This window comes from Chrysochloris asiatica, unplaced genomic scaffold (genome assembly GCF_000296735.1).
Source record: "Chrysochloris asiatica unplaced genomic scaffold, ChrAsi1.0 scaffold00026, whole genome shotgun sequence".
In the NCBI taxonomy this organism is placed as follows: Eukaryota; Metazoa; Chordata; class Mammalia; order Afrosoricida; family Chrysochloridae; genus Chrysochloris; species Chrysochloris asiatica.
Window position 1 is genome coordinate 6,880,263 of NW_006408544.1, and position 16,485 is coordinate 6,896,747.

Below are 16,485 nucleotides of genomic sequence, written 5' to 3' on the forward strand. Positions count from 1 at the left end.
TTTATGCTTTCTGAATGCCTCCAGGCAGATGTGATCAGAAAATGGGCTTCCCTTTTCACTCTTCTTCCTGAGAAGTTTCAAGATACCACTGTTGGTCATTTTGACGTAATTTAGGATTTAATTTTCGGCCTATTTCCTCTTTGTCTGCTTGTCCTGCTCCATAATCCCAGTTCAGGCCTTTTTTCTAGTTGGAAACAGTCCAGGGCCGGCTGTGGCCGTTTGGTTTTAATTGGAAACTGTCTCTTTAAATTTCCAGGAGATCTGTGCGCATGCTTAGTAGAACCCTCTGAGGGTCGGGCTGCGGTGCCCACTAGCTCAGGCACCCCTAAAGTCACCAGAAAGGAGGTGCGCAGACAGCAAGGGACCAGTGAACAGATACCAAAAGAAAAGAATGTCCACACCTTTATCTCAGTGGTTCTGCTAAGTGTCTGTGGCCGCTCCAATCCTTCCCCCACATGGTCTCACCCAAGATGGTAGCTCCTGGAGCAGCTGAGTGTCCTGGACTAGAAAGCAATAGATTTCTTGCTTCTGCCACAAATTCTCCCAGCTGTGAGCTTTTCAACCTTGTATGTATTCCTTTATATGTGGTTCAGAGTTCTGGGACCATCTCCTGAGCCTGCTTGGTCGGGTATTCTGTGTTGCTGTTGGTGGAGCTCTTTGCTACATGTCTACCCGATCCGCCATCTTGTTTGTTTTCCAAGAGGCTAATTTTTAAGTTGATAATTTCGTATGCCCACAAATGATGTTATAAATACCCAAATGGCCCATTGCAGCAGTGCTATGGGTTAATGTGCTGGACTGTAAGGTTGGTTAGAACCACAAAGTTGGTTGTTCAATCTCACCCTTCACTCCTTAGAAACCCTATATAGTGTTGCTATGAGTTGCAGCGACTAGATGGCTTTTTACAACAACCATCCCCGTTGGTATGCCAGGTTTCTATGAGTCGTAACCTACTCAACTGCACTTAACAACAAAACATCTGTTTTGAAGGACCCAGGCAGAAAGAGGCTCTATCATTTTCTACACATGACTTCCTCGGTCACCTAATGAAAGTGGAGCCCTTGTGGGAGACGACTGGGCTAGGCCTGGATGTAACTTAATCACTTTACACCATATTAAATTACCAGAACTGAATCATAAGACTCTACCTAACTGCTAGGAAGCTGGGAAATGTCATCTATATTACTTATAGGAGGAAGGTGAATCATGTTTGGTCACCATCTAGCTATTCCCTACCACAAGCCTCATAGCCTCATAGCCTCATAGTATAGTGTAGTCCTCAGCTAGAATTACATAGAAATCTTTTTCTTTTGGTTATAGAGAGCCTGTAACCATAGTTTCTCTTCATCCCCTCCAAGCCCACAGAATTTTGGGAATAACCATTTTGACTGCAAGTGAAGGTTTTCTTTCTGAGCACAAGTAGGAAATCTGGAAAAGCTTGTTTTCCTCTGCTTATGTCTGAGCTAATTTCAGCAACTTTTATAGCCCTTTAGACCTTGAGGGATAGTAAGAGCTATCTTAGGCTTTTCTCAACTTTGTTAGTATCCAGGTGTTTATGGAGAAATGTATATTCACATTCTTTGCCCATTTACAAATGGAGTTGTTTGGTTTTTTTGTTTTTTTATTTTAGTTGTAAGAGTTCTTTATACTTATAGTAAGCCCTTATCAAATATGTGGTTATCAAATTCTTTAACAGGTGTTACCCCAAGGCCCTCTTTACTTCTCTCCTGGGTTCTATAATTTGTTACAGTGACCACACAGAACTCAGACCACGTTTTCCAAGTTGTTGTTAGGTGCTTTCAATATGGTACTGATTCATAGCAACCTTATGTACAACAGAATGAAACACTGCCCAGTCCTCCACCTACCTTAATAATTGTTGTTATGCTTGAGCCCATTGCTGCTGCCACTGTGCCAAACCATCTTAATGGGGGTCTTCTTCTTTTTCACTGACCCTCCAGTTTATAGAACATTCAATCGAATGCTTGTTGCAAAAGTTCTAGATATCCGTGTTTTGTCAGGTCAGTTGATAATTCACCCTTTCTGTTCGTCTCTTCTGCCACTTCTGCGCTGCAGCTTCTCCCAGTTGGTGCTCAATCCATTTCTCTTTCCTTTCCTCTGAAGCCCAGAGTTCCAGGATTATCATCGTATGTATTTCATTTGGTGTCTTTGTTGTAGAGGGTCTGAGTAGTATGTCTAGTTCACCATGTTGCTGGAAGTCCAATTTCTTCTTCATTTTTGAAGTTTTGCTGATACAGAACTCTTGTTTTAAAGTTTTTTTTTTTTTTTAAATAGCTGGTGCAAATGGCTTGTGCTTAACTGCTAACCTAAAGGTTAGTGGTTCAGACTCACCCAGTGGTGCCACAGAAGATGGGTTTGGTGCTTAACAAAATTAAGATTAAACTACATTCCTGTCTAGTTGATTCCAACTCATATCAGTCTTTTGGGGCAGGTAGAATTGCCTCATAGGGTTTTCAGGATTGTAAATCGTATTGAAGCAGACTGCCACATCTTTTTTGTGCGGTTCAACTGTGTGTTTGAACCACCAATCTTTTGATTAGCATCTGAACACTTTACTGTGGAGGAGTTGTAACATGTAGGGTCACCATGAGTCAGAATTGATTTGCCAGCAACTAACAATAACACTTCAGATATATCATTCTACTGCCTTCTAAGCTACATGGTTTATGATGAGAAATCAGCTGCTAATTTTATTGAGGGTTCTTTGTGTGTGACACTTCACTTATGCTGCCTCCTTCATTTTCTTTTTGTCTTTGCTTTTCAACAGTTAGCTATAATGTGTGTCTGGTTTCTTTGAGTTGATTCTGCTTGAAACTCAATGAATTTCTTGAGTGTGAATATTTGTTATGGTTTTGAGTTTTAAAATTTTTGTTTTTTTAATTCCCATTTTTATTATTATTCTCTTGTATTGGTTCTCTAATTTTCTTTAGTTCTTTATCCAATGTTTCTTATAACTTGTTGAATATATTTATGAAAATTGATTTAATATTAGTAATTTTAATGTCTGGGTTTTATTAGGGATTGGTATTAAGTACAGTTGAGTCAGTTCTGATTCATAGCAACCCTGTATAGGGTTTTCGAGGAGCATGCTGGTTGGTTTGAACCATTGACCTTGTGGTTAGTAATCTAGTGCCTATAGAGCCATACCAGGATAGTTTCTGTCAAATTCCTTTTTTGTCCAACTGTACTTGGGTCATGCTTTCTAGTTTCTTTTTGTTTTGTAGGTTGTTTTTGAGAACTGGACATTCTGGATATTATAATGTGGTAGTTCTGGAAATGTGATTCTCCCACTCTATCTGCTGTTGTTACTTCATGAAGGCTACAGCCATTTACTTTTTAGTGATTCCTTCAAACTGTATATTTCAGACTGTATAACCCAGTGTGTAGTCACTGAGATTTTTATTCTGTTATCTCTTCAGTTAGTAGTCTATTGCTTATTTTGCAGCCACATCAGGACTCAACCCTGTTAACTACGTAGCATTAGCACCATTTCGTAGAGGAAAATGCTGAGGTACAGAAAAGGTCGATAATTCCCTCAAGGTCCTGTAGTTAGTGAAGTGGTAGAGCCCAGTTGGAACTTGAATCCTGTCTGTGTTCTTAAAAAATTAAAGGCGCTTTCTTTTTATCCACCAAATAATTTAAGATAGATTGGGATTTATGAATTTGGTATTAAGATTAGATTATATTTCTGCCCTGTTATTGGCTTTATAATTTTGTTAAAAATCTCTGCCTTAGTTCTCTGTGCCTAAATTTTCTCTTTTATACAGCAAAACAGCTACTCCTAGATTGTAATCATTGCAATGAAATGATGGTATAAAACCTATGTTCTCCCATGTAAATGATTACTCAGTTCACAATAAAAACTTTTAAAAAAGAAAAGGCACTTTAAGTGAGGAAAACAAAAATCATACTACGCATATTGAGAAGGAGAAGATCTTAGACACTGAAAGTTTATGCTTTTTTCTAAATTTTATTATATTGTGGTGAAATAAACATAACAAAAACTTTTCTACCAAAAAAACAACAAACATTCCAATTTATCCTTGGGTTTTTTTTTTTTTTTTTGTGTGTGTGTGTGTGTGTCTCCCCCATTTCTCTAGTAGTATAGTGGTTATGAGTTGGACTGCTACTTTAATGGTCAGCAGTTCAAAACTACCAGCGTTCCATGGGAGAAAGGTGAGGTTTCTACTCTCATGAGGATTTACATGTCAGTCAGTTTGTCATACTGTGGTGACTTGTGAGTTGCTGTGATTCTGGAAGCCATGCCACGGGTGTTTTAAATACCAGCAGAGTCACCCATGGTAAACAGATTTCAGATGAGTTTCCAGACAAAGAAAGACAGACTAGGGAGAAGGAGCAACAAACTACTTCCAAATATTTAATCACTGAAAACCTTATGAATAACAGAGAAACACTGTCAGATATAGTGCCTGAAAATGAGCCCCTCAGGTTGGAAGACACTCAAAATGCGACTAGGGAAGAGCTGCCTCCTCAAAGTAGATTTGACCATGATGATGTGAATGCAGTAAAAAGCCTGTGAGAGTAAAGCCGTAAGGACTTTCATATGCTGATGGGGTAAAACTCAAAATGAAGAGAGACAGCTGTAAACATCTATTAATAATTGGAACATGGAATGTATTAAGTATGAATTTAGGAAAATTGGAAATTGTCAAAAAATGAAATGGAACACATAAACATTGATATCTTAGGCATTAGTGAGTGGAAATGTGCTGGTATTGGCCATTTTGAATCTGACAACCACGTGGTTTACTATGTTGGGAATGACAAATTGAAGAGGAATGGTGTTGCATTCATTGTCAAAAAGTCATGAGGTACAACGCTGTCTGTGATAGGATAATATCCATGCACCTACAGGAAAGCCCAGTTAATACCACTATTATTCAAATTTATGCACCCACCAGTAAAGCCAGTGAGGATGAAATAGAAGAATTCTGCCCACTTCTTCAATCTGAAATTGATCAAACATGCAATCAAGGTTTATTGATAATCACTGGTGATTAGAATGCAAGGTTGGAAACAAAGAGGAAGGCTCAGTAGCTGGAAAATAAGGCCTTGGTGATAGAAATGATTCTGGAGATCGCAGGATAGAATTCTGCAAAACCAATGATTTGTTCATTTCAAATACCTTTTTAAACAGCATGAGATGACTGTACATGTTGACCTTACCAGATGGAATACACAGAGATCAAATTGACTGTATCTGTAGAAAGAGATGGTGGGAAAGCTCCATACAATCAGCCAAAACAAGGCCAGCGGCAGGTTGTGGAACAGACCATCGATTGCTCATATGCAAGTGGGCTGAAGCTGAAGAAAATGTAAACAAGTCCACAAGAGCCAAAATATGACCTTGAATATATCACATCTGAATTTAGAGTTCATCTGAAGAACAGATTTGATACATTAGACACGAAAGATCAAAGACCAGAAGACTTGTGAGATGACATGAAAAACATCATATAGGAAGAAAACAAAAAGTCATTAAGAAGACAAGAAAGAAGGAAAAGATCAAAACGGATGTCAGAGGGGACTTGAAACTTGCTCTCCAACATAGAGATGATAAAGCAAATGGAAAAAAAGAGGAGTTACAAAAGCTGAACAGAAAATTTCAAAGGTCAGCTCAAGAAGACAAAGGCAGATATTATAATGAAATGTGCTAAGATCTGGAGTTAGAAAACTAAAAGGGAAGAACATGCTCATTATTTGTCAAGCTGAGCGGACTGATGAAAAAATTCAAACCTCTACTTGTGTTATTGAATGATTCTCTGTGCAAATTGTTGAATGATGCAGAAAGCATCAAAAGAAGATGGAATACACACAGTCACTGTAGCAAAAGAGAATGTTCGATGTTCAACCATTTCAAGAGGCAGCATATGATCAAGGGTCAGTTATACTTAAGGAAGAAGTCCAGCGTGCATTGAAGGAATTGACAAAGAACAAGGCACTGCAAATTGATGGAATGCAAATTGAAATACTTCAAGAAAGTGAATAGGCACTGGAGGCACTCATTCATCTATGCCAAGAAATTTGGAAGTCAGCCATCTGGCCAACCAGTTGGAAGAGATCTGTATGTGTGTCCATTCCAAAGAGAGGTGACCCAACGGAACACAGAACTCATCGGACAATATCTTTGATATCTCATGCATGTAAAGTTTTACTAAAGGTATTACAGAAACAGCTGCAAGCATACATTGACAGAGAATTATCAGAGGTTCAAGCCAGATTCAGAAGAGGCCATGGAACGAGGGATATCATTGCTGATGTCCAGTTGATCTTGGCTGAATGCATAGATTACTAGAAAGATGTTTGTTTACCTGTGCTTTATTGACTACGCAAAGGCTTTCGATTGTGTGGATCATGACAAGCTATGGACAACATTGTGAAGTGTGAGTATTCTGGAACACTTCATTGTGCTCATGAGGAACCTGTATATAGACCAAGAGGCAGTTGTTTGAACAGAACATGGGAACATTCAAGGGTTTAAAATTAGGAAAGATGTGCACCAGGGTTGTTTTGTTTCACCATACTTATTCAACATGTATACTGAGCAAATAATCTGAGGAGCTGGGTTATATGAAGAAAAATATGGCATCAGGGTTGGAGGAAGACTTATTAACAGTCTGCAATATGCAGATGACACAACCTTGCTTGCTGAAAGTGAAGAGAACTTAAAATACTTACTGATGAAGATCAAAGAGCACAGCCTTCGGTATGGATTGCATCTCAATGTAAAGAAAACAAAAATCCTCAACACTGGACCAGTGAATCACATTCTTATCAATGGAGAAGTTGTCAAGGACTTCTTTCTTCTTGGTTTAACCCTCAACACACATGGAAGCAGCAGCCAAGAAATCAAATGATGTATTGCATTAGGCAAATCTGCTGCACAAGACCTTTTTAAAGTATTGAAGAGCAAATATGTCAGCTTGAGGATATACCAAGTTATGGTATTTCTAGTAACCTCATATGCATATGAAAGTTGAACAGTGAATAAGGAAGATCATAGAAAAATTTATGCATTTGAATTATGATGTTTGTGGAGAATATTGAAAGTGCCATGGGCTTCCAAAAGAACCAACAGATCTGTGTTTGAAGAAGTGTAGCCAGAGTGCTCCTTGGAGGCCAGGATGGCTAGAGATCGTCTCTAATACCTGGAATCTACGGGCAGGAGAGGCCAGTCATTGGAGAGGGATATAATGTTTGGTAAGGTGGAGGGTCAGAGAGAAAGAGGAAGACCCTCAGCGAGATGGATTTGCAAAGTGGCGGCATCAATCGGCTCAAGGGTGGCAATAATTGTGAGGTTAGTCCAGGACCAGGCAGTGTTTCTTTCTGTTATGCATATGGTTGCTCTGAGTCGGTACCAACTGGATGACACTTAACAACAGTAACAACAAAGATTTACCCCCTTGGAAACTCTGTACATGGTTACTATGCGTCGTAACCGATTCCACGGCCATATAACCACCACCACTGTGGAAAATATGTATGTAACGAAACTCAATTTCTGTATTCTTCACATATACAATAAAGTAGCATTAATTTATCATGTAGTTTAATTATCCTGGAGTCCTGTTGTGGCACTGTAGGATAATTGCTCAACCACAAGGTTGGTTTGATTTTAAAGGTCGGTGGTTGAAACTCACCAGCTGCTCCTTGAAAAACACAGAGTTGCTAAGCGTTGGAACCGACTCGGTGGCACTTAACAACAACAACAAATCATCTTGGTGTGGAACTGTAGGATCAAACGAATGGGAACCACAAGGATAAAGCACCGGATTACAAGGTTGAACCATGAACCTCAATGTACTTAACAGCTGTTGAGGTTGATGGTTCAAACTCACTAACCAGGCCTTCGAAACACTATACAGGATTGCTATGAGTCAGAACCAACTCGATGGCATTAGCAACAGCTACTCATGTGACAGACAATGAGTGTGGAAGACTGTAGAAGACTTGATGCCTTTTGTTATGGTATTGTAGAAGAACATTGAAAGTACCATGAACTGCCAGAAGAACATAGAAATCCCGCTAGAGTGTTGGAAGAAACCCCGCTAGAGTGCTACTTAAAAAGCAAAGATGGCAAGACTTCATCTCTCCTATTTTGGACATGTTGTCAGGAGGGACCAGCCACTGGAGGGTCTTTTTCACTGACCCTCCACTTTATCATGCTTGGTAAAATGGAGGGTCAGCGAAAAAGAGAAAGATCCCCAATGAAATGGATTGGCACAGTGACAGCAGCATTTGGCTCAAGCATAACAATTTTGAGGATGCTGTGGGATCAAGCAGTGCAGTGTTTCCTTTGTTCTGTTGTGCTTGGGTTGCTATAAGTCAGAATCAACTTGACAGCATCTAACAACAAGAAGAATCCATTTAATTTAGATTTGTGTTTTGTTGGAGTCCTGGTGTGACGCTGTAGGGTACGCACTGGTGTGAACTGCAAGGTCAGTGGTTCAGACTCACCAGCCTCTCCTTGGAAACCCCATACAGAATCTCTGTGAGTCAGAACTGATTTAGTGGCACTTAACAGCAACAACAATGCACTTTTTTGATATGTGATTTTTCATTGTGTTCTCTTATAATTCTTTAATATTTCTAAGTTCAGTTATGTCACCTTTTTCATTTCTTATTTTCTTCATTTGTGTTGTTTCTTATTTTTACTGTCCTTTTTTCAGCATTTCTAGTTGTACCATTCATTCCTTCATAATGCAGTCCATTCACTGTTGTTAAGTGCTGTCGATTCGGTTCCGACCATAGCGAACCTATATAGGGTTTCTGAGGAATCTAGTGAGTTTTAATCGCTGACCTTGCAGTTCAAACGGTTTTGCAGTCGCACTTTAACTCACAGCGCCACATCAGGCCGCCATTCACTGTTGTACTGCCTGCTGATTTTACACTTTCCCTGTTCGTTGAGCCCACTTTTTAAAATTTTTATCCAGTAGTTCTATTTTCTGTCTCTGTAGTAAGCAGTTTGCTTTCTCATAATACAGGTGATGTTGTTGTTAGCTGACATAGAATTGGCCCCCAACTCATGGTGACCCCATGCAAAATGAAACAAAATACTGCCATTCCCATGATTGGTTGCAAATTAGACTTTGTGGTACATAGAATTTTTATTGGTTGGTTTTGGAAATCGATGAGCTTTTTTACTAGTCATTCTTAGTCTGGAAGCTCCATTGAAACCTGTTTCATGTTATAGCAACATTCAACCCTCCTCTGAAGAGCATTTGCAGGAAGTGCATTTGCCAGGAATCAAAACTGTTTTTCTCATGGAAGATGATGATTTTACTACTAAACTACCAGTAGCTTTTAATTTCATTTTCTGCAAACTTTTGTAATGCCTTGTGATCTTTGTAAAATTATTAAAGTTTGTTTTTATGCTACTCTTTACTAGTGCCATAGACATGCATCACTTATAAATTTGTTTCTATTGACATTTTTTTCTGTATTTGTAAGTATATCACCCTTGTCAGTAACCTGGAAATCACCTTTGGCTCCTTCCACTTCTTAACTTCCATTTCAGTTTAAGAAATATGTGATTCCAGGTAATATAAATCAATTTGAATAAACCTTCATTCAATTTACAATAAAAAGTTAAACAACAACAACTAAATAAACAGAAAAGAAACAGTTTGATCATAATTAGTAAAAAAATAAGGGCTCATTATCCCTTTGAGCCCCCAAACAGAGTATGTTTGGGTATCATAAGGGACTGGGATTGGGAACTAGGAAACTGCAAATAAGTTGGTAAGGAAGTTGTACTTCCCTTGTTCCGTTTCTTTCTCTCTAGGGTCATATGTGTTTGCTGCTGTTTCTCAGCTTTGTTTTTTTTTATCTTGTCCCCTAATGCCTTCTTTGGTGAATTCAGTAATGTTCTGCTCTCAAAACGTTTTTATCTAGTTTAGCAAAAGAAGACAGATTCAGAAGAGTTTATATGGCCTAATTCCAATCATATAGTTTGGACTTTTATATAATTACCTATGCTGTTAGAAGCTTGGATAGTGGTTACCCTGGGGTGAGTGGGGTGATGGAAGATAGTTGTTGTTGTTAAGTGCTGTTGAATGGGTTCCAGCCCTGTATAGGGTTTCTGTGGAGCAGCTGGTGCACTTGAACTCCTGACCTTGCAGTGACTAGAGGGAATTCCAAGATGATAGTTTTCTATGTATGTGAACTCACCAATCACAGCATATGTAATTTTAAGCCTTTAATAGCATTTTCCTATTAATTTATCTTTGATTTTTAGGACTACCATGGTGCCAATTACTTTTCCTTATGTTTCTTATTTTGAGTTTCCTTTCCAGATTGGCTTGATTACAGCTTATGTGTGTTTATTATAATTCCTTCATTGAAATCTAAGAGATACACCTCACTGGCCTTATTTCCCCCCTAAATTTCCCATTTAATGCTGTTAACTGCAGTAAAACCTATGAGAGCTCGAACTTGATAGAACTGCTCTGTTTTTCTGGGTCTTGCAAGTTTTTTGACTTTACAGAGTGCAGTCTTACCAGTTTTCTATTGCTCGTTTTGATGGCAAATACTTGAATTTTCTTACGTTACACAGGTTTTGTTGTAAATGCATATATGCCAGGTTGATGAAAATGTCTAGCTCTTGATATTTGTGAGTACTGATTATTGTGCGAGGGAAAAAGAGGCATTGAAGGTATGTTGGGGATGGACAACGGGAAAATAAGATAGAGGGGCGGAAATGTCAGTATTTCATATTATCCCTATTTTTTCCATACTCCTTTTGTACTTTTTATTTAGAAGCATGTATTTTGTTCATATTATAGACATATAAATAAAAACTGTACTGTGTTTTATTTTTGAATTAATGAAATATTAGAAAAGTTTCTAACTTTGTATGAGAAGTTAAAAGGTCTATTTTTTTACTTTTCCAACAAGCTAACCTGCTTTTTATTGTGTGTAGGAAGACTATGTGAATATAAAAAGAAAAGTGAACATACCTATACTCCTTGTTTGTTGACTGCCTTATTATTGGCATTTTTCATTAATGACAATAGTAAACTATCTACTATCTCAGTATTTTAGTGATGGCACGTCTGGCAGTAATAAATCCTGAATTGTGAGGTGAGAGTACTACTGCCTGTGATGACTAAGGTTATGTGTTAGCTTGGCTTGGCTATGATTCTCAGTAATTTTTCAGTTATGTAATATAATTTGGCATGTGAGCTGCTAACCGCATGGTTGGCAGTTCGAATCCACCAGCTACTCTGCAGGAGAGAGAGAGAGGAGACTTTCTGGTCCCTTAAAGATTTACAGCCTTGGACACCCTGTAGAGGGTCCCTATGAGTTGCCACTGAATTGATGGCACACAGCCACCACCAGTCATAATGATGTAATTTGGCATTTATGTAACGATATAGTCATAACTCAATTTTCATATGATGCTGATTTTTGCATAATAAACTGGTCTTTGGAACCTAACTGTGTCTATTAAGTGAGCTGTGATATAGGTACATAACCAAACTACACTCACTGTAAGTAATAATGGGAGGCTTTAAAAACTTCCTGGAAAAATTCCCTTATCTTTTAATTCCATTTTCCCATGAAAAGTGGCACTGTGGCCTAAGCATTGGGCTGTTAATAACTGTTCAATTCCACAAGCCACTCCACAGGAGAAAGATGAAACTGTCTGCTCCCATAAAGATTTATGGTCTCAGAAAAGCTAAGGAGCAGTTCTCTATCTTCTTGTTGTTGTTGTTAAGTGCCATCGAGTCAATATCGACCCATAGTGATCCTGTATAGGGTTACCGAGGAGCAGCAGGTTAACTTGAACCGCCGACTTTGCAGTTCAAACAGCATTGCAGTCTGGTGAATTAACCCACAGTGCTACACCAGGACTCCACTCTGTCTTATAGGGCTGATATAAGTTGGAATCAGCTCGATGGCAGTGATGGTGGTGGTTGTTAAATACCGTGGAGTTGGTTCCGACTTATAGTGACCCTGCACAGGGTTTCTGAGGCTGTAAATCTTTACGGGAGCAGAAAGCCCCATCTTTCTCCCGTGGAATGGCTGGTAGTTTCGAACTGCTGACCTTGAGGTTAGCAGCCCGATTCATAACTACTACGATACCAGAGCTTCTTCAATGGCAGTGGTGGTGGTGTACAATTTATTAAGGTGTCCTATATCAGGTCATCTTCTGAGCTTCCTCCCCTGTATTTCCTTGAAGCAATTTATAATCAGTAGGCCACGGACTTCATTGCATACCTAAACACCCTTTAATAAATATGTTTCTGCTTTTAGCTGTTGAGTAAGAAATATAGACTATTGTCACTTTTTAACTGTTGAATGTTGTAAAGATGTTTGACAGAGTTCTTTACTAAAGACTTGTGTTTTACTGTGTTCTCTTTGAAGGATGTTGTAACTGGACTTAGTCCCCTGCTCTTCAGGAAGCATAGTAATCCTGACATACTTTCATCCACTGGAAAAGCTAAACTCCAACGACAGCTTAGTCAGGATGACTGTAAGTTACGGAGAGGAAGTCTGGCCAGTTCTCTGTCAGGTAAATATCTAATTTTATTTTTTAAGAAATGTAGAACCAATAAGAAACATTAAGATAAGTAGAAGAAAGATTAAAATTGTCAGCGACCTCATTTTACTTGGACCCACAATCAATGCCCACTGAAACAGCAATGAAGAAATCAAACGATGTATTGAGCAAATGTATTGCAAAAGACCTCTCTGAAGTGTTGAAAAGCAAAGATGTCACTTCGAGGGTTAAGGTGTGCCTGACCCACGCACCTCCTATACATGCAAAAACTAGATGATAAATAAGAAAGACTGAATTATGATCTTGGCAAAGAATATTGAATATACTGTGGGCAGCAGGAAGAATGAACAAATCTGTTTTGGAAGAAGTACATTCAGAATGCTGCTTAGAAGTGAGGATGGCAAGACTTTGGCTCAGGTACTTTGGACATGTCATCAGGAGAGACTGGTCCCTGGAGAAGGACATCATGCTTGGTGAAGAGAGGGTCACAGTGGCTGCAGAATGAGCTCAAAGTTCAAACATTGAGACAATTGTGAGGAGGGTTCAGGACTGGGCATTGTTTTATTCTATTGTACATGTTGTCACTATAAGTCAGGGCTGGCTCAACAGTCACCTTACAACAAGAGCAACATCTGACTAGGCATCTTTAACTGCTTATTTTCTGATTCCCTTGTATAGAACAATTGTAGACAAGGCTATTGTCCTTCTTTATTATTTCCTGTGGTAGCTCTTATTTCTGATCTCTGAACCTGCTAGATACTTCTTATGATATCCTTCTTCAGGGACTGGTCCCTCCTGTTAACATGTTTAATGTGAGACAAAGTCTCACCATATTCTCTGTCTTAGAAGAAGTACAGCCAGTGTTATTGTTTGTTGTTAGGTGCCGTTGAGTTGTTTCAAACTGACAGTGACCCTTTATAGTGTTTCCAATGCTGTAAATTTTTCTGAGAGTCCAGAGCCTCATCTTTCTCCCTCAGAGTAGCTGATGGGTTTTAACTACTGACCTTATGAGTAGCTGTTCAGTATTAATCCTATAGAGCTAGTCAATAGAATGTGAAAAAAAGAGAATTTATCTAAAAACATTACATTAGTAGTAAAGAAAATATAATCCTACCATACTCTTTGATTTAGCATAACAGATTTTTCAGTATCTTTTTGTTTTTGTCCTTTTCAGGGTTACACCCTTGGCTATCTTCTTCTTCTTTTAAAATTTCCTTTTTGTCAATCACAATATCTAATCACATAGAGCCATGTTTTGGTCTTTGTTTATTTTAACATTTCCTCTTTTTTTTTGTTGGAAGACTTCCATTGTCTTTTTTTTTAAGAGTTTATTGTGAATTGAATGATAGTTTACATGGCGGAACATCAGTTTCACACTCGTCGTTTCATTGCAATGATTATAGTCACCTCTGTGCATCATCATTCAAAGGTATTTGCTTCTAGTCCCTGTTTTTTTTTTGGGGGTGGGTGGGGGCGGGAGGGGGATGTACACAAAAAACACTCAGAAATATATAATAATTTAAACATTCTGTAAGCCTGCCTCCTGGTCAGTCTTTCTCTTTCTATGAATCTAGAGTCCTCAGCTGCTCTCTTTCTCCATGTCCTCATCTCTGCCTCCATCTCTGGTGTCACTGCTTCTCTGGATAGGGTCCCGTAGTCCGCTCATGCTCTTTTCCCTTGATGGTCCTAGGGTCCTCTGTTCCAGGACTGTAAGATTAGGTACTCCTCCTGTTTTGTTACAGAACTTCTACCTTTACAGTTGTGATAGTTGCAATTAGTCAATAACATTCTCTTTAAAGTTTTAAAAAATTCTCCTATGAGCAAACAGTTCATTCTTTCTTAGTAAAAAACATTTTATTAAACGTTTTCATTTGTTGCTTTGATAAACTCTTTTTCTTGTTAATTCCTAACTTCTAAATGTAGTACTTTGCTCAAATTTCCACTTGCATCTGAGAGCAAAGTCACTTCTGTCTTGGTACTCCATAGCACTAGACTTTAAACCATAAGGTTGGCAGTTTGAGTGGGAGAAAGATGAGGCTTTCTGCTCCCACAAAGATTTACAATCCTTGGAAACCCAATACAGGGTCGCTATGAGTTGGAACCAACAGAACAGCACTTAACAACAACAAAATCTTGCTGTCAGGTAATTGCCTGGTTACTTGGTGGTAAATGTGATTGTAAATGTGATTATATGAGAGTTCTAGAAAAAGTCCATGGGAAAATCGAATTAAAAGAAAAAATGTAAACTTCATTTGCCGACATTTGTTGTTGTTATGTGCTGTGGAGTCGGCTCTGACTCATAGCGACCCTGTACAGGGTTTCCGAGGCTGTAAATCTTTATGGGAGCAGAATGCCTCATCTTTCTCCTATGGAGCAGCTTCAAAGCTCGACCATGGACCTTGTTGTTCACAGTTCAGTCTTCAGGAGCCACCACTCTTCCTCTATATATGCCTTGAGCATTCCTTAAAATAATGTTGCCATGACATTTTCTCTTGACTCATCTGCTTTTGCTTTGATTGGACTACTTTCACCTCTTGGTAGCCGTTGCTTTGACAATGCTGTGTCTTCAGGATCGTACTGGTGAAACCATGTTTTATTTCCTGTTTCTAAATCTTTCAAGAAATTCTTTAGGATCTTAATACCACTTGTTTAAAATTTCCATTGAAAGCTCAGCTCTTGTCTGCAGTTGATCTGGACACAACACGTTTGGCAACCATCTAGCAAGAAGTTTGCTCAATTTTAGTTTTTCAGTCAAAATTGTGTGAGCTGAACCAATTGAAATGTCTTTTTTCTGAGTTGTGTACTAAAGGACTAGTTGTTCTTTTTTTTTCCTGTTGCTTCTTGCCTTTTATTTAATTTCTCCACATTCTGTTTTTAACCTATGGGAATTGGGTAAAGAGTAAAACAGTTTTTCATTTGTATTTTCCTCAAGTTCTTGGTAATCTCTGTTGCAGAACATCAACTTTTAACTTCCATTAAAAGATAATGGAAATGGGCAAAAGTGGAGAAATAATGTTAAGATGCGTGGCTGTCTTTTGAATCTTAGTTTCCCTGGCATACCATTATCAAATAGACACTTGAGGAGGAGAGAAAGGAATAGCCAGAAATAACACTATAGAAAGCTTGTAAGTCCGTCTTCTGCCAGTAACTGATTGGAATACCTAAAATGGGGTTATAATGTGCCCAGTCAAGGAGGCTTCCTTTGGAGCCTCTGCATTTTATAAGACCATAGGTGGAATCCTGAACTGTATCCTGAATCTTCTGAGGTGGAAATTTCCACTTGAAAGGACAAGCAGACCAGCCTGAAGCATCTAGAAGAACAGAACATACTTTGAAAAGAACAGAACATACTTTGAAAAAATACAAAACAATAATGTCAGTCCGACTGATTACTACAAGAACAAGCAAGTTGTTCACCCATGAGACATCATGGCAAAGTGGTTGGGTCACTTCAGGGCAAACCCCCTTCCAAGACTAAAACTCAATGGGAATACATGAGCAGACATGTGCTCTGATTGGTGACCACATTCGTCATTGATAAGGAGAAGTGAGAGTAAAACAGCAATGAAGCTGCAAGCTAAGCCCTACCATGTTCAATAGACTCCTGTGAACCCGGGTGGAGACCTGGTTGGCCAGCAGTGTGGCAAGACCTGGGGACTCTTGAGCCCAGAGTTAGTTACATAGCCACAGAGGACTAGGGTGGAGAGTGAAACGTCCAGCTGATAAGAAGAGTGTGCATATGCATAAGAACACCCACACTTGCAGATAATACCACTTGACCCGGTTTCGGTGACTGGATGATCAGAGCTCAACTAGAAGAAGGAAGAGAAGGAAAAAAAGAGTAATCGGATACAGTTTGATGAACTTGACCTATACCTATGGATGCAGTAGCTCAAAAGAGGGAACAAATCTTTACAGCGAGGATCATTCTCATCCCC

General features: G+C 38.9%; 1 protein-coding gene across 2 annotated transcripts in view; it reads left to right on the forward strand.

Annotated features, from left to right (window-relative positions):
- The window catches only part of MAST2 (microtubule associated serine/threonine kinase 2), a 289,345-nt gene that overhangs the window by 31,941 nt on the left and 240,919 nt on the right, over positions 1–16,485 (forward strand). For both annotated transcript variants that reach the window (XM_006839709.1, XM_006839710.1), the window contains exon 2: positions 12,412–12,559. In XM_006839709.1, coding sequence (XP_006839772.1) covers positions 12,412–12,559 — 148 coding nt within the window. The remainder of the gene's footprint in view (positions 1–12,411; positions 12,560–16,485) is intronic.